The sequence below is a fragment of the Lytechinus pictus genome, chromosome 6 (genome assembly GCF_037042905.1).
Source record: "Lytechinus pictus isolate F3 Inbred chromosome 6, Lp3.0, whole genome shotgun sequence".
In the NCBI taxonomy this organism is placed as follows: Eukaryota; Metazoa; Echinodermata; class Echinoidea; order Temnopleuroida; family Toxopneustidae; genus Lytechinus; species Lytechinus pictus.
Genome location: NC_087250.1, coordinates 2,062,819 through 2,085,848, shown reverse-complemented (window position 1 = coordinate 2,085,848; position 23,030 = coordinate 2,062,819). Strand labels below are relative to the sequence as shown.

Here is a 23,030-nt window from a genome sequence, read left to right as displayed (position 1 = left end):
ATCATAAGTAAATAAGGGCATATGGGGAACGGGAAACTTGATCAGAGGGGAGGGGGCACACTGCAGCAAATTAATGCACTGTGAAAAAAAAGGTTCATTCACCTTTAAAAGATAAGCTGACAGAAGGAACAGAATGCTAAATAGGGAAAACAGGTGCTGAACAGGCAGGAAAAGAGCGATTTAAAGCGCAACTTCTCTGATACCCTAAATTCACTTGAAAGAAGGCAAAATGGACACTCGTTATCACACAAAATTGGTCTGTCTAAGATAAAAAGAGGCACTGCACACGTTGATAAGGGACAATTTTTCTTGGGTGAAAAGGGGCCACTTTAAGTGCTTCAAAAGTTTGAGGCACACTCTAGATTCCAAAGATTTGAAATAAATCCAGATCGGCTGTGAATAGTGACCAGCCGAATATTAGATTAAGATCTAAACCATTAGGATTTAAACATAAAGCTAAAAGATTTGAATTTAAATCCTGGGAATTTAGAGTGCACTGTGCAGGATCGCTTCCCCTGATTTTAACCAAGTTTTGGCTTCATTGAAATGATTTTTGAGCGAGTAAAAATAAATGAAATTATGAAAGATTTATAAATATTTTTATTTTGATTTAAATATAAATACGAAAATCAAATATAACCGCTCTTGTTTGACGCCAATTTGCACTTTATTATTGTCTAAATTTGATTATTGCAGCTCCTTCTTCTAATGCATCCAGTTTCCTTATATTTGATATTTGGAAAGTTATGTTTTGAACAATGAATGAGATTATAAACACATAGTTTACTGAATGAAATATTCGGGACTTGGGGTTTCCTTATTATCATGATCATTTAAGACATTTTTTTTGGTTATACCTTGTGTTATATGAATTTGTACAAGCAAAATTTCTCTTATATTTTAAATTTATATTATAGATCGACATCACGAGACCAGATTCAGATCCATTTGACGTAACAATAGAAGCTTATATCACAGGAACCTATTATGGTGACACAGCAATTGATGACGTCAGCATATCAGCAGGTTTCTGCCCCGGAAGTAAGTTCGTATAAGGATTTTAAAGAAATTTAAAATGATATTAACCTAACAGGTACACTCTTAAAATAGTTGGGCAAAACAAATGTCCAACTTTTAACCAAACCTGGGCAATATACTGTCCACACAACTGTTGGTTAAAATCTGTCCATATTGGGTAATGAAAACTAATAATTGGGTAATAGATTTGATCAATTGAATAATAATTGCTCATATATATCTATATACCAGCATATATACATTACCTAACGCAGTGGACAGTATGTTGCCCGACATTTTAAGTGTGTACAAAAATTCCTTTGTCCTGAGTTATGCATTGATTATCTTAATTTGATAATACCTCTAACACCAGTGTCAGGGCTGGCACAGTCATGGAAAATCCTGGAAAAAAAAATGTGGTCATGGAAAGTCAGGGAAAAGTCAGGGAATTTGGAAAATTTGTGAAAAGTCATGGAATTGCATTTACCTCTTGGCTATGACAGCTTTCCAATTTGTCGTGTCTCGCAACTCTCATACTCTGATCGTACTCTGCTATCATAATTGGTGTTCATGGTTTCCCGGGACGTCACGGGAAGTCATGGAAAGCAGCAATTTAGTCATGGAAAAGTCATGAAATTCCGTTTTCAAATTTCGGTCGGAACCCTGATATGTGCTTTTCGTAGCTGCATGATCGCAAACAAAAATGACACCTCTAAAAAATTGTCTACGATTCATATGATTTTCAGGACTGATCTGATACGAGCTGAAGCGATCACTAAGATTATCACTCAGAAAATATACTCGAACTTGGAAAACAAAAATGAACATACCGTATATGATATTGGGAACCGTCCGTCTAGCATTGGCTAAACATAATCATTCAAAGTCTCCCATTATATAGACGATACGATTTTTGTTAAACATGCATATGCTACGTATGGCAATCCATGATAGTACATTTGTTCAATAAGAGAATGGAAACGGGGACATTAATATCACACAAACAACATTTTAATTTCTTGGTTATTTTCTTTGATGTACTACATGTCACTTTGAGGTACCACAGAAAAGGAAATGAATGGAACTCGTGACAAGTGATTTATTTTTGAAATTTCATTTACCGTCCGCCAAATATTTTTCTGGTGTCTGTTCTTCAAATGATTTCCACTGGTGCTTGAATGGGAAACATATGAGCTGAATAAGATAAAAGAGGAGACTCATTAAGTTACGATAAACCATAAATAGTCGCTGCCGTATTTTTCTGGGGCGCATTGCATATTAATGCATAACTCAGCTCAAAGGAAATTTTTGTAGAATAGACCAGTTTGTAGTTACTTCATGGACAATTTTGGTCAAATGACCTTTCATTCTTTTCATTATGATAGGTAGATTTCTAAGCAAGATATTACGTAAGCATGCCTTACATAGCAGGATGAAGAAATCTAATAGACCAGGTGACTAAAATAGCGCATCAATGAACACTCTATATATGAATGTATTTGTTGCATTTCTACATGGAATGCATATTATAGCTTGTTGTACAATGCACTTGGCAAAGAGTGAAATACGAGTCGTTCGTGGACGCATTGTTTTTCTTGTGGATGTAAATGAAAAACACAATTCAAAAGAATATATGAATAATCAATATATCAAATTTGGTGCTTATATCTCATTAAATTGTAAACCACCATGTCACTTTATTACCAATGACCTTCCTCTGATCATGCGCAGAGTGGAACTACGAACTGGCTTATTTGATGGATTTGTTTCTCCTTATTTATTTCTTTGATGTACATAGTTGTGGTGACTCCAGCACCTTCTGCTATCCCATCCTTATCTGAATGTGACTTTGAGAACCCTGATATATGTGGGTACTGGCAAGAGAATGTAACAGATGACTTGGATTGGTATCGAAACAGAGGACCAACAGGTTCTAATACGGGACCATCTAATGACAACACATACGGAACAGATTCAGGTAAGTCATCTTTAAAACCTATCGTCTTTATTGGTTTGCACCCCCTTTCTCTCTCCCTGCCCCCCTCTCTCAGGGATATCGGCGACTGATGATCACTATTTGTCTCCTATATGTATACAGTATTGACAGTGTGTCTGTCTTTTCTTTGAAATGTGTCCTGCTTTGGGAGGAGAAATGAACGTAGAAAAAAACCCTGTCAGACCTTTTTAAAATGTGAATGCGACATTATAGGTTAAGCGTTTTTAAATACATCTTTTTAAATAACTTTCTTTATAATGATAATAATAATAATAATAACAATAATAATGATAATAATAATGATGATAATAATACAGTAATAATGATTATGATGATGATGATAATAATAATAATCACATTAGTAGTAGTTGTAATGATAATAATAATAATAGTAAAATATATTTTAAACTACTATATAGCTACTGCTACTACTACTAAATGTTAATAATATGTTTATTATTATTTTTCAATTGAAATAGGGCTAATTTCGACCCCCTCCAATGTGCAACTGCTTTCTCCATTTGAAATCATCCACTTGCCCTAAATATTTCATGTTAACCGTTTAATGGAATTTTTGAAGAAAAAAAATCTTGTCTAAAAATGTTTATTATCATGTGGTTCGGTGTAGCAATTACTCATAAACAAAGGGACGAAAAAAGGAATTATAGAAAAATTGAATTGGTCCAAACATTTATCAATTTATATTATTTTCAGGGCATTACATGTACATAGAATCATCATCCAGAGATGGCGACACCGCACAACTCTGGTCCACTCCATTTTCTGCGCAGGGTGGTCATTGCATCGAATTCTTTCATCATATGTGGGGTGAAAACATGGGTACGTTGAATGTCTACGCGCTCCAAACCGGAAGTGACGTCAATAGCTCTGTGCCTATTTGGTCAAGATCAGGTGATCAGGGAAATGACTGGAACATGGCCAGAGCAGATGCTTCGGGTATTGTTGGAGATTTCCAGGTACGTTGGTCAAATAATTACCCATGATACTAAATGTTATATTATATCTATATCAATCCTTTCGGGCATATACCTATAGTTTTGTGACCCCCTCCCCCCTCCCAAATAAAAACCGCTTTCCACTTTTATCCCAGATCTGTTCAGTTTTGGATGATGACCTACAAACAAGTTTAGTCTATGATTTTACACGAAAAAACTTGTAAAATTGTTGTTCTGCTCTGAAGCGCCTTGAGCATCTAATCAAGATGGAAAATGCGTGATACAAATCTTATGAAAGGCCTTTAAAAAAAAACAGTGTCTTCACATTTCCGAGGAACTTTAACTAAAATAGCCTTTACAATTTTAAGTTAGAACATTTTAAATAGCATACTTATGTCCAAAATATGAAAATATCAGATTTTTAAATAAACTGTTAAACAAGTTAGATGATAATCAAATTCACTTTATTGACCCTTCCCCCCCTTTTGATACAAACGTTTCAGACAAGCATGCTTTTTCCTACTGAAAAAAAAAAACAGTGTCCTACAGTGCATTCACAGTGTGTGCCATAGTGTTTTCACAGTGTGAAACACAATTTGTACACAGTGTGAAACACAATGTGAATCACCTTCACACTGTTAAGTTTGAGCATTTTGGTGTAAATATATTCACATATAGTCGACCATGTGAATACACTATGAAGAGTAACTCTGTCGAGGTGTCCACAGTGTGAAAATATCTTCACACTGTCAAATCTAAGCATTTTAACAGTGTGAATAAAATGTTCACATAGTACACACATCACGCTGTGTGACACTATGTTCTTTTAAGCAGGGTAAAGTTCCAGCGTTATCATTTGTCACCTAATAGGCCATAGGCCCATACGTGTGGGAAATCTAACCAAAGTAGAAAGCTGTTAGAAAGCATATGCATTCAGAAAAGCAGTAGAAAATTTCAGTGAAAGCAAACAAATAACACACACCCACATAGTTTACTACCAAATGAGCGAACATGACCGAAACTAACCATTATGGCATGGAATCGCGCCCAGTGGTTTTTCCTTAAATAATCTTTTGCGATTGTAGGGTCGAGTCTATACCCATGCAAAGAACAACTCAATTTGAATATTACAAGAGAAAACAAAAGTACACATAAACTCAATATTTTATCTAAGTCGGATATAAAGTAAGACATTTTCAAGGGTTATGTCCTAAGATTTGCTAAATTTCACAAAACAGCCTAGCTTAATTTCACAAAACAGATGTATCAATAAGAGTATTATATGCAAATATACATTCAACAATGTTTTGCATGCCACCGTATTCCTTGTATAAATTAGTCTATTAAATCATTTTTTTTTCGTTTTTTGTTTACATTTTATGGACGATATTAGCTCTGTAGTAATAATAAGTATGACATTATACTAGTAATTTTATGCGGAACGAAACATATATGTTTCACTTGTGATATACAGGATTTACCATAGTACTGCCCCTTTTATACTAACAATTTTATAAAATATAAACTTTTACCCTTCTTTGTTACCTGTTTTAGGTAATCATTACTCATTATGCCTATATAAGTGCTTCCTTTTAATTCGTATTTCATATTTACTAATTGATCATATAAAAGATCGGCATTTATAGTACCTAATACTTTGCAATGTTTGGCACGTCACACATTATACCAGTACCATTTCTCTTAGAAGCAATGAAAATAAAGACTGATTGGTATGAACTTAAAGTCAAATACAACAACAAGAGCAACATTTTAACCCGGCCAACAACAATGAAGTTTATTTTGGTACTAATAATTTCATCATCCTCGCACCATTCATCTCTTTATCCATTTCACGACCCCCATAGATAGTTTTTGAAGGCATCATCGGCGAAGACACATCGGACATAGCTATTGATGATGTGATCGTATCTGAGAATACGTGTCAAGAACAAGGTATGTTTCTTCACATTCAACTGCTCATATCAAGATAAGGGTAAATCTGATGATAATGAACAGCTATACATGTATAACTAACTGGTGAGGTCAAGTGGTTGAACTGTTGAACTGGCTTTTATTAGTGGTGATCGCTCGAGAGGGTGCAGAGCGCAAGTGAGGTGCCATGGGGTGGGTTCCGCGAGCGGAACGCGAGCTGCTCAGAGCCGGGGTTTTGGCTAGCTAGCTCAGTATATTGATTGTAGGAGCGGGGAACTCCCATTGGAGTGGTATGAGCATGGACGTCACGGTAGTCGGGTCCATGGTGGAAGCTAGCGCATCTCTCCAAGACACCCACACATGAGCGCCTAACTCATGGTTGTTTTGGAATGGGATGTATTGTACACTGGTACGCTGAGCTTTCATTGCATGTTCCGTCTCCATTAGGATAAGCTAGGCCAGTTCCTCTCCAGCAATGTGTTATAGCAACCATTTAAAAAAAAAGTAGGCCTACTTCTGAATCAACTTGACGTAAAAAATGTGTTTTTTAAACTATGTTATGTTTTGAAGTATTTTTGATAAATCTTTATAAACTTTTTGTTTATATAAGTCAACATATGCTGCATACTGTACACAGAGAGTGAATATTGTTTTTCAAAGTGTATTTATAAAGATAGTGTCCTGGTCTATTTGGGAATATTATAAGTGTTATGAACGCAACCATAATAAATCATAATAATGTAAAGTGATAATAATATATAGGAATAAATAAAATGCTAATTATTGTAATTATGATATTAATAGTGATAATGATAATGATAATATTAACAATTAAATAATATTTCAATTTAATTTATTTTCCATTAAAATATCAATTAAAACAAATTCAATACAAAATTTAGAAAATAATATCTGGAGGACCCCAAGAAAGATGAGGATGGGGCCCTGTATAAGATAAACAAATATCTATTATAACAACAACAATAGAGGGCAGAGAAGGATAATGAATGTATTTATGATACAATAATGATATAATAATGAAAGCAATGATGTAGAGGTGTTGTGGCTCAGTGGATAAGTCTTCGTACTTTGAACCACAAGGTCCGGGGTTCAAATCCCACCGCATGCAGCACTAGCGTTCTTTGGCAAGCCGTTTATCTTTGCCACTCTCGACCCAGGTGTAGTAAATGGGTACCCGGTAGGAAGGAATTCCTTGAATGCTTGATGCACCCGATCAGGGTAGCCATGCTAAAACCGGGTATTTAGTATGCAGCGCTTAGAAACATTTGTATTAAATGCTATATTATTAATGATGATCATAATGAGGATCCTAATTGATCATAATGTCATTTATCTTTCTCAGGTGATTGTACATTTGAGAGTGATATGTGTACATGGACCAATGAAGATGATACTGATGATTTTGACTGGATCAGACAGCAAGGAGATACAACATTAGGGCCAACTTTTGATCATACACTCGGCAGTGCTGCAGGTATGAATTGCCTATTTGTCTATTGCCAACTCATCCACTCATCACATGGTCCACCTTAATATTTCATAGTCTTATACCATTCCGTTGTTTAACATTTCGTCTAGCAACCATTTGGTCCAATCATCACTTCGTCTTATCACTAGTTCGTCTATGACCATTTTGTCTTATAACCATTTAATTTTCATAAAATTAACACTCATCCCAATTAGACCAATTGGGATGTGGACTAAATGGCTATTGGACCAACTGGTTATTAGACGAAATGATGAATGGACGAAATGGCATTTAGACCTTGTGGATAGTGGACAAACTGATGGTGGACCAAATGATAGTAGACGAGTTAGTAATTGAACAAATTTGGCATTATAGACCTATTGAACATAAACCATACGTAGGTATGTGGGTGTGGAAGAGGGTGATATTGGAAAAAATTGTGCAAGTATGTGTGTGTGTGTGTGAAGATAGTGGATGGGTGACATACTACCCAAGATCACCCAAAAGACAATGTTGTTGCTAAGACTGGTTGCGAGAGAAAGTTTGTACGAGGATGGATGAGGGTGTGGGGGAGGGTGTCTTTAAAATAATTAGTGGGTGTGGGGTGTTAGGAGTAGGTGGGTGAGGTACAACAGACACAAGGCTGTACACTAAAGTAATTCAGCTGAGATATTATACATACAGGAATTGACAAGGAGAGAGAAAGAAAGAGTGTGTGTGGATAAGTGAGGGTGTGGAAGAGGGTGTATCGATAACAATAGGAGGGGTTGAGAGAAATAGAGTTTGAGAGAGAGAGAGAGGAAGAGAAAGAGAAAAAGAGAAAGAGAGGGAGAGAGAGAGAGAAGAGTAAGAAAAGAAAGTATATAGACCATTTAAAAAAACTGAACAAATCACACATTCTTCTCTTCATCCTAATCTCCTAAACTTTACAATTAATCACCAGGTCACTATATCTTCATGAATGCTGACGGACAATCCCCTGGCAAGACTACGCGATTATCATCTAACATGTACCCAAGACACCTTGGAACACGACGTTGCATTACTTTCTGGTACTTCCTGGAAGGGGTCAATGTTGGGTCACTTCTGGTCACTCAGATGACCAATGAAAATGGTGATATTGACCGCTGGTTGGTTGGTAGTACCCAAGGATCACAGTGGAATTATGGTCAAGTGGCTGTTTCTCAGGACAAGGATTACTGGGTAGGGAATCATTGATGAAATCAAAGAATGATCGTCATAATCGTTTAGTCCATCATCTGCCACACTTAAATCTGTCCATCCTGAACATGGTATCAATTAGGGCTCTTATCGATAACGTCTTTATCGATAGTCCTGTCGATAATCGCTTGTTTTTGCCACTAAGCGATATCAATAACCTTTCTCTCTTTGTCGATAATACCCGCTAATATGGACGCAGTGATTTTTCGCGATTTCACAGAATTCATGGAAACGTCCCTTTAAATGTGGCTTATCAAACCGAAAACATTGAAAAAAACCATTTTTCATCAAGCTACAGCTCAACAGAAATTACTCCAAAATCTTAACAAAATACTAGCCACAAAACACGATCTCACTCAGCGAAGTGGGGATGAGATCGTGACAATCCAAACATCATGACTGCACTCGACTCCATTCGATCGAATTGAAAACATCACAAGCGCAAGCTCAACTAACGTCGAAGGCAGCTATCACACAGCCTAGCCGTGTGTTGCTGCCCTCTACGCTCAAAGCTGTACAGCACGATATCAAAATGGCAGATAGGCGAAAGACGTTGACTGCTCAGAATGATGTCCAAAAAGCCCCCAAATTATCGATAAAACTTCAATCCTAAAATAATGCTAATAATGTGAAAGGTAAGGATGTATTTATGCTAAGTATGTTTGTTAAAAAATGTACTCATTTACATACGATGAACGCGGACTTTAAAGCGTTCTTGGTACAGTGGCAGATACAAATTTTGATCAATGCAAGTATGTGACATGATATAGCTATAATGCATAAAAAATGCGTTTTGATTATGTTCTTTTGTCGATAGTTATCAATATTGTTAAGATATTTTTAGCATGATATCGACAGAGAATTTACTTAACGATAACAGCCCTAGTATCAATTCATCCATATTTTCTAAACAAAACCAGTAGGAATAAAGTGACGGTTCTAATGCATCAGCAGAACAGCTTCCTACCTGAATCTTAAGCTGTTATTCATTTTTGTCTCACCTGCATAGCAGAGTGAGACTATAGGTGCGGCTTTTCCAACTTGGACAAAAGAGTAATCAAGCATCACTGGTCGTCCGGCATGAGTTTTAGGTCACATGATTCATGTCAGAGGTCATTTAGGGTCATTGAACTTAGTATGAAGGGTGTTTTTGTGAATTGTTCATCTTGGTTGTTTTCAGAGTCACTTTCAAAGTGCTATATTGAATTGTGTAATGCAGAGGCATTCCAATTGTTTATTCCTCACATTTGTAAAAAATAAAACTTATTTGAAATTAAATGGAACTCTGGATTCATTATAAACATTGGTTGACATTCATTTATTATGATTTATATAGAATGTGAAATATTCCCTTAATATTCCTTTTTGTTACTATGCTCGTTAGATGATCTTCCAAGCCAAGATTTTTTTTTAAATGGATAAAAGTAGGATATACTAGATGTTCTCTTTTCTTGGTTTGTTCCTTAGGTGATATTCGAAGGCAAGGTAGGATCCTCTTCTGTTGGGAATCTTGCAGTGGATGACATCGCTATTAGAGATAATGGATGCCGAGGTTTGTGAGATATTATTCTTGCTGTTTGTCCTTTCCAAGTGCATACACAAAAACTATCAAAATATTATTATTATTTCTGTTTGATGCTATAAATCTTATCCATTCATTTGCTTGTTTCACTCAACTTATAGAGGTTTAGTGTCTTAGAAGAAACTTTTGCAGTCATATTGAAAACTTGTATACAGTATACTAGACATATAAAAACTTAGCAGACTACGTCTACAACTACGAATATGTCATTGAAATGATTGAGGAGTGTTGCAAATTTTAGGAGCAGAAAAGATTAATTTCTCACCTTCTGACACCTGTATACCTCTGTGTGATAACTGGCCTTATTTTACTTATCGAACATGATTTAATTTTAGCATAAAATAATCCATATAATTAAATTGTTTTACCCAGAAATCATATTTGGTAGGACAAACACCTGCGAGGTTGAGTAGGGAAATTATTATGAATATATTTATTAAATCTCTTTTCTATTTGCATTGATGTTACAGTGATACCACATGGTGCAGAGGTTGGTCCGCCGCTACCCTCCACTGTGGCGCCGCCCACCACTGCGCCCCCAATCACTATCCCGGCTGGTCCAGCTAATTGTGACTTTGAGGGAGGGATGTGCGATTACACACATGACAGTAATGGAGACTTTGAGTGGAGCAGGAGGAGGGGGGTTACTGACACCCCAGACACCGGTCCTGATACCGACCATACACACCAAGGTGCAATAGGTAAGGATTGTCTCTATTATGGGTATATAGGGAGATTGGAATGATTGTTTGCACCCATGGCAGGAAGGAGATTTTAGTGGACTAGGAAGTGAGGTTAGTGTGACACCCCAGACACCAGTCCTTGATACCGGTCCTGACACCAGTCCTTGATACTGGTCCTGATACCAGTCCTTGATACCGGTCCTGACACCAGTCCTTGATACCGGTCCTGACACCAGTCCTTGATACCGGCCCTGATACCAGGCCAATTACAGACCACAATCATCAAGGTGCCATATGTGATGATTGTCTCCATACAAGGAGGGGATGCACAAATGTAATTGGCAGTAAAAGACATTGCGGATTAGGAAGAAGGGGGTAGCCTGACACTCCAAATGCCAGTCCTCGTGCCGTTCCAGATGCTGATCATGTGCCATTGTTATGGAAGGGGGGGGGGAGGAAGGGGGATGTTTTGTGAAGACATTACTCCCATTAGAGTAAGGGATAAGTAAGTGGACAGAAAAGAAACGGTAAACCAAGTTAAGAGGCATGTCTTCATTTATATCATCCCACAAGACTAAAAAACGGGAGAAGGATGCAGCCTGTACGTGATTTGATTTATCTTATTGGTGATGATAGATTCTATCCTCTATTTTCTTGCTTGAATTAAATGACCCCAAATCCCGTCTCACACTATGCGATCCGGTGCAATTTTTCAAGAATTCACATTTTGCATTAATTATGAAAGTTCCAAGAAGTGAAATTATTTTATTTAAAATATGGCATATTGTTAGGAAAACTAAAATCATACTTAACTTTGCGGCAAGCCCTTTGGTCGGAGTAAAGTCCAAATCGGCTTCTGGTTGTAGCCGATGATGTCATTACGATTTCAAATTGAATTTGCTTTTATTAATTCAGGGAGGCTCTAACTGGAATGAAATTCGATTTCAGTAGTCCTACCACTATTTTGAACTCTGATCCGTAATATTTTATTCGATGGAATATCCATTTCAAATTTTATCACAATTAATTAATTTGACATTTCGGATTGCAAGGAATAGCATAGTGTGAGATGGGCTTAATGCTACGACATTGCTACGTTATGTATTGGCGTGGCCATTTTGTTAGCAACTCGTATACACTGCTGTATTATTAATTTTATTTCTCTATGACTTCATGTTTATCGCATATGCAGTTAATGCTGGTTGGTACATGTATACGGAGAGTGACTTCCGAACCAATGGAGATACGGCTCGACTGATCAGCGATGAGTTCACAGCTGTTAATGATTCATGCTTTACATTTTGGTATCATATGTATGGGAGTGATATTGGAACACTCAATGTGACGACATCAGATGCTAGATTTACCTGGACCAGGACTGGATCACAGGGGAATAAATGGCTGCCTGTTAAAATGAATATCGACACCGCTATACAGCCTACAACGGTAAGCATACAACGGTAGACCAAGCATGCTTGTGAATATGCCACTAGGGAAGCTTCTCTGTAAATAGTCAAAATGATGGTTTGGTCTTCAGAAATTAAAAATGAGAAATTTATCTTATATCGCAAGTGTCATTTTATTCATACTGCAAAATTTGAAGTTAGAAAGTTAAATTGAATACACCTAAAAGGACTGGGCTATTTGAGATGTATTGAGGACGGGGGAGGGGGGGGGCATGATGCCCCCTTCTGATCTCAGCCACCGTTCGTGGGATCGCACCAAATAATTTTTTAATTATTATGAATAAAATATTCAAATATATTCATGAAAATATTATTTGCATATTTAACACCCGATTTCACTTTAAATTTTCTTCTTCTTCTTGCAAATGTCATCTTTGTAATCTAATTTAAAGGTTTCCACAAAGAAAAAATGCGAAAGCCAATTTTTTTCCTTTTGTATTTTTATGCCCCCGCAGACGAAGTCCAGAGGGGGCATTAAGCGTTGCCCCTCTCCGTCTGTCCCCAACTTGATTTCCGCGCAATAACTTGAAAAAGATTTGATGGATTTAAAAAAAAATTTGTGTGTAGGTAGATGACACCAAAATACAGGCAAAGTTTGAATATGGAGTCCACAGGTCAAAGGTCACAGCTCATTAAATATGCGAGTTGGTTTCCACGCAATAACTCAAAAATATTTTATGGATAAAACAAAATTTGGTGTGTAGGTAGATGACACCAAAATACAGGCTAAGTTCGAATTTGGAGTCTGCGGGTCAAGGGTCACAGCTCATTAAATATGTGAGTTGGTTTCCATGCAATAACTCAAAAAATATTTAATGGATTTTACAAAATTTTAGTGTGTAGGTAGACGACACCAAAATACAGGCTAAATTCGAATTCGAAGTCCGCAGGTCAAAGGACACAGCTCATTAAATATGCGAATCATTTCAAAGTTCTAAATAATATTGGTTTCTGCACGATATTAAGTTTAATCATATTGAATGAATTTCTGATCGTGTTAAGCGGGGCATCTGTGTCCTTTGGACACGTAAAATTTCTAGTTTTGATTTTAGAATTTCTTATGTATTTCTTTGTTTTTTTCATCATTTGTTTTTCATTGTTTTTTTTAATAGAAATTATTACAAACCATGTAATAACTAAATTAAACCCTAAATTAATTAAGCAGACCAATTATAATGAAAAAATAATCACCCTTTTATAAATTTCATCTCCTATAGACTCTGTACACAAAGTATAAAAATGAGCCATTTTCGGCATGAGATTGCCTCGTAAAAAGTCATCTGACGTCGTGATGGTTTACCCATATGTCGCAAATTTGATCTCAGAAGTTGCGCAAGACTTAAAAGAAAAAAGTAATAAAATTTTGCGGTGCTATCTTTTTGCGTTTCGGAAATACCGCGTGAAGCGTCAAGGGGGGCCTCATGCCTTCCAGTCCTTTTAGGGTTAAAGGACGAGATACAAGAGTTTCTTTCACACCATTGGTTTCTTGGAAGTGTCACCAATATTGCACAGTATACATATCTCATAATTGAGTGAACCCAAAACATAACCCTAAACCCCCCCTCAACATTTTCCCCGACCATTCCACTACGTGAAATTTTTCTACCGTGCTGCTCACTAACTTTTTACTTTGAAGTCTTGCGCATTTCTTAGACCAAATTTTGTATGCCCGGTATGCCATTCGAAAATTACGCAACATTACATAAATGCATGTCAGACCAAAAATTGCTTTAATTGATTTTGGCATAATTATGCTTAGAAAAGGTTTTGCTATAAATTGGGCATAAAACAAAGAAAAACAAAAGGTCGAGAAACAAAGAAATACATAAGAAATTCATAAAACATTCAAATACATAAGAAATTCATTTCCAAACCAGGATATTATTTTTGTGATTGTAAGCAATGGTGCATTCTATGGGTTTTTTTAATAGTGAATTAGTGCAAAAGTATGATTTTAAAACATATAAGCATAATTAATTCTTATTTAAAAAAAAAAGATTTCTGAAAAATTACTCATACAGCCTTCTAGATTACATCCGACAATTTTCACGGTGTTCGCATGACCGGCGGCTGAGATCACAAGGGGGGGGGGGGTGTTGATTCAGAAACTGCCAGAGGTGTTCCACTTGTTAATGTAAATATGCTGTATTAACACATGTGTGCCCCCCTGCTGAAAGTCACAACATATATTTTAATGGGAATATGTCGTTCAAACACAAGTGAGGAATTTTTGTTTTGTTTATTGCTTTTCAAATTTTATGTGGATGAAATGACCTTCATTTTGGGGTGAATACTTTTTTTTTTGGGGGGGAGGGGCTTGTCAGATTGTCTCAACCAGTTGTTCTTGTTGTTGTTCTTTCTTTTTTTACATGTCTTATACCTTAATACTGATCAGTTGACCGCTGAAATTGAAGTGAATGCTTGCTATTACAATTCCTGGTTCAAATATTTATAAGGTGATAATGACTACTGATAAAAAAACCCTTGAATATTATAATCTTTGTACTATAAAATAAATTCTGTTTTAGGTGTCAATATTGACATAACAACCTAAAATCTGTATGATGTTTGTTCAACAAGTCACAGTGATTGCATTTTAGGACAGCCTCTGTTGTGATAAAAATATAAATTAAATAGACTGTTTTATCAACCTTTGTAACTCCATGTAGATGAGTGAATAATGAAAACTGAAAATGTATTTGTTCCTCAATCATGCTCAGGTTTTTTTTTTTTCTTTTCTTGTCTATTCCTATTGTTTATGAGTACATTGTACTTTCTTGGAGTACAAATTACCACTGAAAGGTTGACCTGTGCGCTATATGGAGCACAAGTGACCCCTGGAAGGTTGACTTGTGTGCTTAATAATTAGCCACTATATTATACTGCATCTTTATTATATCAAATGAGACACTGCAATTAATTTTACTTACCTTACTTTAGAACTCTATTAGCAAAGACTAAAAGAATGCATTCTGCATGGATGGTCCAAATCTCCTAATAAAGAAGATAAATATAATTGTGGTGATGGATCATTTTTGCACTCTTTTAGTGAACAAGACAATAAACGTAAAGAGAACGTCTGGTTATTAGATCAGTTGTTGAGGAAACAGTCTCAGAGTGTTTGGAGAATGTTGGTTTTTATGCTCCTTAGAAACACCTATATGATCCCCTTTTCACTCTGAGTGCCATTCACATAGAACTGTTGAGTGTTTTGCTTGGATAATTTGAGACTATTTATCAAAACCATTTAATTATATACAGCCTTGAGTACCCCTTTAAATCAAAATGTTTTTAGTCTATAATACATCTGTCACTGCTGGAAAGAACACACTATTTAGCCGTGTATTCAGTGTGGAACAGAGTAGGAGCTCATTGTCACACTTAAAAAAATGCTCAAATTGAAATATCTACAAATGTACATAGTGTGAGATTATCCCTACATTGTTGAACTTTGTTTACTTTATGAACTGCACATTAGTTCTTAAACAGTTCAATCAAGTGTTTAAAACAAAATTAAATTTAAATTTAATCTTCAATAAATAGTAAACAGTGTTGTGTAAACTTCAAAACGGGTTAATCATTAAAATAAGTTGAAATATTTCATTGATTTCGTTAAAGTGATCTCCACAAACCTATTCATTTGATACCTTGAAATTATTTTTTAATACAACTTATCTTTGCAGTTGATATTTGAAGGAGTAATGACAGGTGGAGTAAGGGGAGATATAGCTATTGATGATATACAAGTTGATGACAGTGCTTGTAATGCAGGTATGATTATCGGGGAATGTTCCATCAAGCTAAAAGTATGAAGTGCTAAATTGTAAACCCCAAACCTCTCAACCATATAAATTATTTATTTATGTACTGATCCATGGTTAAAGTCTTTGTTTCTTTAGTTTCCTTTTTCTTTCTTTCTTTCTTTCTTTCTTTCTTTCTTTCTTTCTTTCTTTCTTTCTTTCTTTCTTTCTTTCTTTCTTTCTTTCTTTCTTTCTTTCTTTCTTTCTTTCTTTCTTTCTTTCTTTCTTTCTTTCTTTCTTTCTTTCTTTCTGTTTTATCTGTTTATTTTTTGTTATTTCATTCTGTCTTTAATATTTTATCTGTTCATGAATTTATTAATTACTGTGTTTATTTATTCAAAAGTTTGTACCTTTTCAAATTCATTCAGGCAAAAAAAGTTCTTTCATGAAGTCTTGTTTCATTACACATACATGAGCACACATTTTTCACAAATCATACAAATAAAATGAATTTATTTAAAGAAGAAATTACAAACCAAGAAGCATAATAAAATTTGAAAAGTAATTTTTGTGTTCTTCTAGAAATGAAGCATGTATAAGTATTAAAAACAAAGTTGGATTATTTGAGTAATAATATTTTCCTTATTGTAGAATACTTTTGTGATTTTGAGACTGGGCTTGATGGTTGTGGCTTTCTTCAGCATGAACTATATGATGATTTTGATTGGTCGGTTGGGTTTGGGGAAACCCCTACTCGTCTAACTGGGCCATACATTGACCATACAACTGGCACAATGACAGGTAATTACAGATTTTCTATGAATATGAAGGTACATTAAAAACAAGATATTGTTCCATGTTAAATGCTTCAAGCTATCAATTTGTAATCTCAGATTCCCATTATTTAATATTATTCTAATTCAATTTTCATAGAAGCCCTGTTTAACATTTAACATTTTCATTCTTGTATAAGGCTATGGAATTATATGAAAGGAAATTTCATGGACTGATAATGTTACCAACGTATATAAGTGATTGAAAGAGCCAATTTACTGCATGTACTTATTAAATAGACAAATAGACTTCTTGAACATTTTTGGCCAGGCTTTCCATTCTGATATTCCACTTTAATGAATAGATGCACAGACGTTATACAAATGATGCATGCAGATGAGTACATTAGGCGATCTATCCTCACGCGAGTTGAGGCTCTGTTCAATCCATTGGGTTGAACACAGCCTCAACGAGAGTGGATAGGTCGCATAATGGATGAATGAAGACATGCATCATTTGGTTTATACAACGAATTTTCTAGATTTTGTTATTTGACAATAGAGAAGAAAAAAAACCAGATGGAATTAAGACATATTTTGCCTTTGTCTGACAATTCATTTTCTATGGAAATGTTATTAATTTCTCAGTGTATGAAAGCAATTAATTGTTTTTGTTTTTTGTGACGCACTTTGATTCATGAATCTGAGTGCGCACAGTTAGCCTTTTTGTTGATGCGCTTAATTCCATGCGCGCAAACACACACACATACAAAATGTATGTACACACACATGCTCAGTGGTACACAATGAAGGAGAGAGCTCAACCGTGCAATGGAAAAAAAATGGATCAAATATTGAATGGCTTTCAACCAATCAAATTACAAGAATCTTTGTATGAGTTGTATAAAAACAAATGGAGGTTCCCTCACTTGCCATTCATATATTCCCATTTCCACAAATCGTTGACTGTGGTATATTAAACTTCTTTGTTGTTGTGGCTAATATGGTAATAATTTTGGTATAAAAGGAAAGTGGATACTGTCCACTTTTTCAAATCATGTTCTATAAAGTCAATTAAATGTCTTTACATGTCATAAATTGTTTAAATGGGACAATAGTGATGGTATATAAGTAAACTTTTTGAGTCACATGACTTGAAGCTGGTAGCCCGGCTCTTAGGGTATATATGCGTTCACGAGGAAGCTGGATTTCTGTTTTTTGTGGTTCAAAGGGTAGGATTACCAGAAGCTTGTAATATTTCAGGGGAGTATGGAAAAATTGTCTTTAATAAGATCAGAAAAGTGTCATATGATTCAGTCATTATTAATATTTGATTTGGATCCTAATCAAACGATTGGCTGAAATCTATCACATGACCAACCATTTATTGTACAGGCAAATGAACTAATGAATAGTTTTATTGACCAGTCGTGGTTTTAAGATGAGGAGGGTTTATCAATAAGAGGGTTCAAAATTGTTATCCTATAAAACATTATGACACATACTGTATCACTTGGCTTGGGTATTATATGATAACCCAACTGTTATGATTTGTACACTCCGAAGCTACATGTAGTGTTGGTATCGTTCTAAAGGTAGTAAGGTACCACACAGGTCGTGTGGTCCAGTGGTTAGAGCATTGGGCTCATAATCGCAAGGTTGTGAGTTCGAATCCCCACTCTGCCATTGTATCAACTTTGATAAAAAGGCCCGAGAGTGATATCTGTCGTCTATAAGGTCAGCCACTATGACTGATTAACCTAGACATAAAATGTTTCCTAGGTAATTGGTTATAATTATACTAGCTTGGCGTTTACCAGCAAATGGCTGTCCTGCCAAGTTCCTACAGGATTTACCATTAACAGAAACAGAAACAGAAGTGTAATTCTGACTAAGCTTGTTGCCTGTTATTTCAATTGTCTTCTAAATTGGCGACAGAATGAAAAACTACCAAAAAATCACTTTAAAATGCAAATTGGCAACTTTTCAATTAAACAATTTTTAAAACATTATTATTAACTTATCAGTATTTTTTTTAATGAAAAAAGAAATGTTTATTACCAATTTAAGAAACAAAATAAGATCAATTTTGAACTCATGAAAGCTTTGCGTTGATAGGAACTGGGCCCCATTTCATAAAAAAATGGTTGCTATGATAGCAACTCTTGCCTGAATATCACCCCCTTTAGTGTAAGAGCCAATCAAAAGCGGAATTTTCACTGCTGTCAATGCAAGTTAGCATCATAGCAACTTTTTATGGCATGGGGGCCATAATTTGAAAAAGGTCAGATATTCAATGAATTTTATTGTTTTGACAGGATACTATGCATTCATAGAAGCAGACAACCAGCAACCTGGCTCTAGGGCATGGCTAATTACTCATAAATACCCTGGAAAGGGAGTACATTGTGTAAACTTCTACTATTACTTGTATGGGGATGATATAGGCACACTCAGCTTGTTCTATATAAAGGCAAGTATGTTAAGGTGATGGTGATGATGATAATGATGGCAGAGTTCTCGAAGTGCTGATGATGAGGATGATGATGATGATGATGGTGATGATGATGATGATGATGATGATGGTGATGATGATGATTGATGGTGATGATGATGGTGGTGATGATGATGATGATTGTGATGATGTTGATGGTGATGTGGATTACGACGATGATGATGGTAATGATGGTGGTGGTGGTAGTGATGATTGTGATGATGGTGATGATGATAATGATAATGAAGGTGATAATTGATAAATATAATGATGATGATGATGATAATGATGGGGATATGAAATCTTGTTGAGTTTCTATTGACTTATTCTTAAACCTTGGTTACATCTGGTATTAAAATGTCTAACCGACATACTGCAATTAATCTTTTTATGTCCCATATCTTCTCTTGTAACAATCTGGATCTTCCCACGATGCTGACTTTTCTCACATTTTCCCTCATATTTAATTGTTATTAACTGAAACTTAATGAGTCGAGGTTATATTTCAGTTACATTGAAGAATAGGCTAAGGTTGATGTCTTCAATTGATGTAGACAAACATCTTGATAAAACAAAATACAATAAGAGAAAACCTGCCTAGTGGACCTTTGCCCTCGTGGACCCTCTTCGTAATTGACCCTCTCCTCATACTCATGCTCCCCTCACATCTACTTCTTTCAGAATTAGCTAATAACCTGCGACCTCTTGTCAGATTTTCTTAAACTTAGTTCCAAAAGGTACGGTTAGACTTCAAAGGACAATGCCAAGAAATAACATTCAAATCTGCATCATGTTACGGAAAAGTCTTAAGTACAAACGGGAGGGGGTTCAAATTGACCCCCTAGCTCCCCTCCCCCTGTTGCTTGTGGATGTAGTCAGTGCTAATCCTGTTGCCCCTCACTTTTCTTTCTCACATCAACGCAGGAGAATGGGGCATTCTCAATGACGCTCTTTTCAATGACAGGAGAGATTGGTAAGGTCTGGAATATTGCACGCGTTCCTATTGACCTGTCAGAAGACTTTCAGCTAGTCTTCTCGGCCAGTGTGGGCGATGGTAACCTAGGTGATATTGCTCTGGACGATATCGAACTCAAACAAGAAGCCTGCCCTCATCCCGGTAAGCTCTTAGTTAAAGGGGAATCCAGCCTTGGCCATAAAATGTTGTGTTGGGAAGGAGAAAAATAAATTAAACAGAATGGTGAAAGTTTGAAAGAAATCAGACAAGCAGTAAGAAAGTTATAGCTGCTTTAAAATTGAGATCACTAATAGTATGTAGATTTCAAATTGGCAACTGGGTAAGTAAATTATGACAAGGGGCAAGGACAACTTTCCCATAGGCCATGTACTTTATTATCAGGGATTTGTGGTTTTCTCCTAAGTACCCATTCCCCTGGGGCAGTAATCTAAATATAACCCAGGTAGTATATTGTTTTATGTCCTCATGAAAGAAAAATATAATTTGAAATAAAACTTTAGGGAAAAATGACATTTTAGCCATAATATGTATTGGAGTACATAGAAGAGTAGTCCTTGCCTTACATCACTATGACATCCCATATGCGGCCAATTTGAAGTCTCCATGGGTATAGTGATTACCAATATTTACAACTTTTAAAAATTCATAACTTTCTTGTTGTTTGTCCAATATTGTTCAAACTTTCACCTATTGACTTGTCTGATTTTTCTCTTTCTTATAAAAACAAGTTTTTATTTGGGTTGGATTCCCCTTTAAATTTTATTTAATACATTTCAATTCAATTTGAATTTTTAAAATTCAATTTGATACATTTCATATCAATTACATGCATTTTGATTCAGTTTCATACTTATCAATGAAATTCAAAACGACAGAGCCATGCATTTTACCCTCAATTTTGCAAGTATCTATCCATCACTATGCCACATCCCAATGAGTAATATGGGAAAGCCATTTCCAAAGAAACTTTGCACAATTCTGGTCAAAAGCAGCAGCACATTTAGGGCCCAGTCTATTATGCGGTCAATACCTTTGAGTAGACATTCACAGACATTTCTTGTTCCACAAATTTCAGAGCAGGAAATCAGAGCTGATGATTTGGTGATTGATGAGGATATAATTAGCACATTTTCTGGTAATATGATGTTTTGACATATTTGGTTTTGATTGAATACCGTATAGGTGATCTCATGAAACTACACCATGCTGTGTTTGAATTGTTTTACAGGCAATATAGATTTTGAGAATGGCTTTGAATCTTGGAGCAATGATCCTTACTTACTCCTGGGCCAAGGTAGTACTCCAACCTTCTCTACAGGACCAACAACAGATCATACACTTGGTACTTCTGAAGGTAAATATACAATTATCTATGTTGTCACAACTGACATCCAGATATAAGGGGAGGGGGGCCTGTGGGGGCCCTGGACCCCAAAATTTTCACAATTAAGAGAAAAATATAAAAAACAAAGAAAAGCATAGGAAAAGGATGAAATGTGTTATGATTTTCTGAATATTATGTTAAAATCTATCAAATACTTGGAGTTTTTGTATTAAAACATAAAAAAATTTGCCCACTTTCCCCACTCGCAGCATTTTAAAATTTTGTCCCATGTCTGGCCCCCCACAAAATTTTTGGCTCATTACGCTGCTAGGTGCCAGTCCTGAAAAGTCATGTGTGACTGCAAGCAATGTACCCTTTTCCTTGAGACTGCCACACATGATTTTTTCTTAACAGAAAGGAAAATTGTCTAGAAAGGCAATGTGCTCCCCTAAACCCTCCCCTCTCCACTCACTAAGAACAATATTTTGTCTTTCGCCTTCTCATATATTCTACTTTGTAAATTTTCAGCTCTGAAGGAGTAATATTCATCAGGATTTATGCATGCATCTGTTATGTAGTATCTATGAAAGAATATCCATGCAATAATTTCTATAGAGTGTACTCGATGTCATTTTTTTCAGTTATTTTCTTTTAGTCTGTTTGATACCATATGTTTGGTACAGTATGATGAAACATGCATTGAACTAGTTCAACAATACATGTAGATTGACTTCAAAGGGGCCAATATTCATCTCGTCATATCGTATCTTAGGACCTCATGGATCAATCTCCTCCAGAATTTGGTTTATAGATTTTTTTCAACATACTCTACAAAATACATCAAAATACTGAAATTCAATCAAGTAATTTGTGATGTCATCGCTTCAGTGCTCTATTACCTCTAATTTAATGAAACATCCCCCTGCAATCAAAAATCATCATTACTTGTGTATTTTTGCATCATCATTTTGTTTAGCAGTTGTGAGTCACGTCTTGTTTATCTTCCCTCTCCAGGTACCTTCGCTTATGTTGAATCTACCAACACAGCTCCAGGAGAGATAACTCGCTTGAGAAGCCCTCCCCTTCCACCTACCCCCTCCGATGGTCATTGTATGAGCTTCTGGTATAATATGAACGGTGCAGATATCGGTGTGTTGAGGGTACAGCTAGAGACCGTGGATCTCAGCGCGAATATGACTCTGTGGGACTTTGGAGCAAACGTTGGTGATGTTTGGAATCCTGGTCAGGTTCCTATTATCATGGATAGTTCAAATTACTGGGTAAGATTTCTTAGATCAATAAAAGAATTTTGGATAGGAGCCTGATGTGAAGCTTATTTTTTTTTCAATTCAATTCTTTATTCCATTTCCATTCAAAACAT

The 23,030-nt window shown here is 35.8% G+C and overlaps 1 protein-coding gene across 1 annotated transcript in view; it reads left to right on the top strand.

The window, feature by feature from the left end:
• Window positions 1-23,030, top strand: part of LOC129263591 (MAM and LDL-receptor class A domain-containing protein 1-like) — a 43,350-nt gene that overhangs the window by 15,398 nt on the left and 4,922 nt on the right. Inside the window, exons 4-18 of the mRNA XM_064100677.1 lie at window positions 918-1,041; window positions 2,816-2,995; window positions 3,728-3,990; window positions 5,835-5,922; window positions 7,265-7,396; window positions 8,334-8,593; window positions 10,079-10,163; window positions 10,664-10,894; window positions 12,069-12,322; window positions 16,026-16,113; window positions 16,734-16,883; window positions 19,174-19,328; window positions 20,274-20,466; window positions 21,554-21,679; window positions 22,664-22,929. Coding sequence (XP_063956747.1) covers window positions 918-1,041; window positions 2,816-2,995; window positions 3,728-3,990; window positions 5,835-5,922; window positions 7,265-7,396; window positions 8,334-8,593; window positions 10,079-10,163; window positions 10,664-10,894; window positions 12,069-12,322; window positions 16,026-16,113; window positions 16,734-16,883; window positions 19,174-19,328; window positions 20,274-20,466; window positions 21,554-21,679; window positions 22,664-22,929 — 2,595 coding nt within the window. The remainder of the gene's footprint in view (window positions 1-917; window positions 1,042-2,815; window positions 2,996-3,727; window positions 3,991-5,834; window positions 5,923-7,264; window positions 7,397-8,333; window positions 8,594-10,078; window positions 10,164-10,663; window positions 10,895-12,068; window positions 12,323-16,025; window positions 16,114-16,733; window positions 16,884-19,173; window positions 19,329-20,273; window positions 20,467-21,553; window positions 21,680-22,663; window positions 22,930-23,030) is intronic.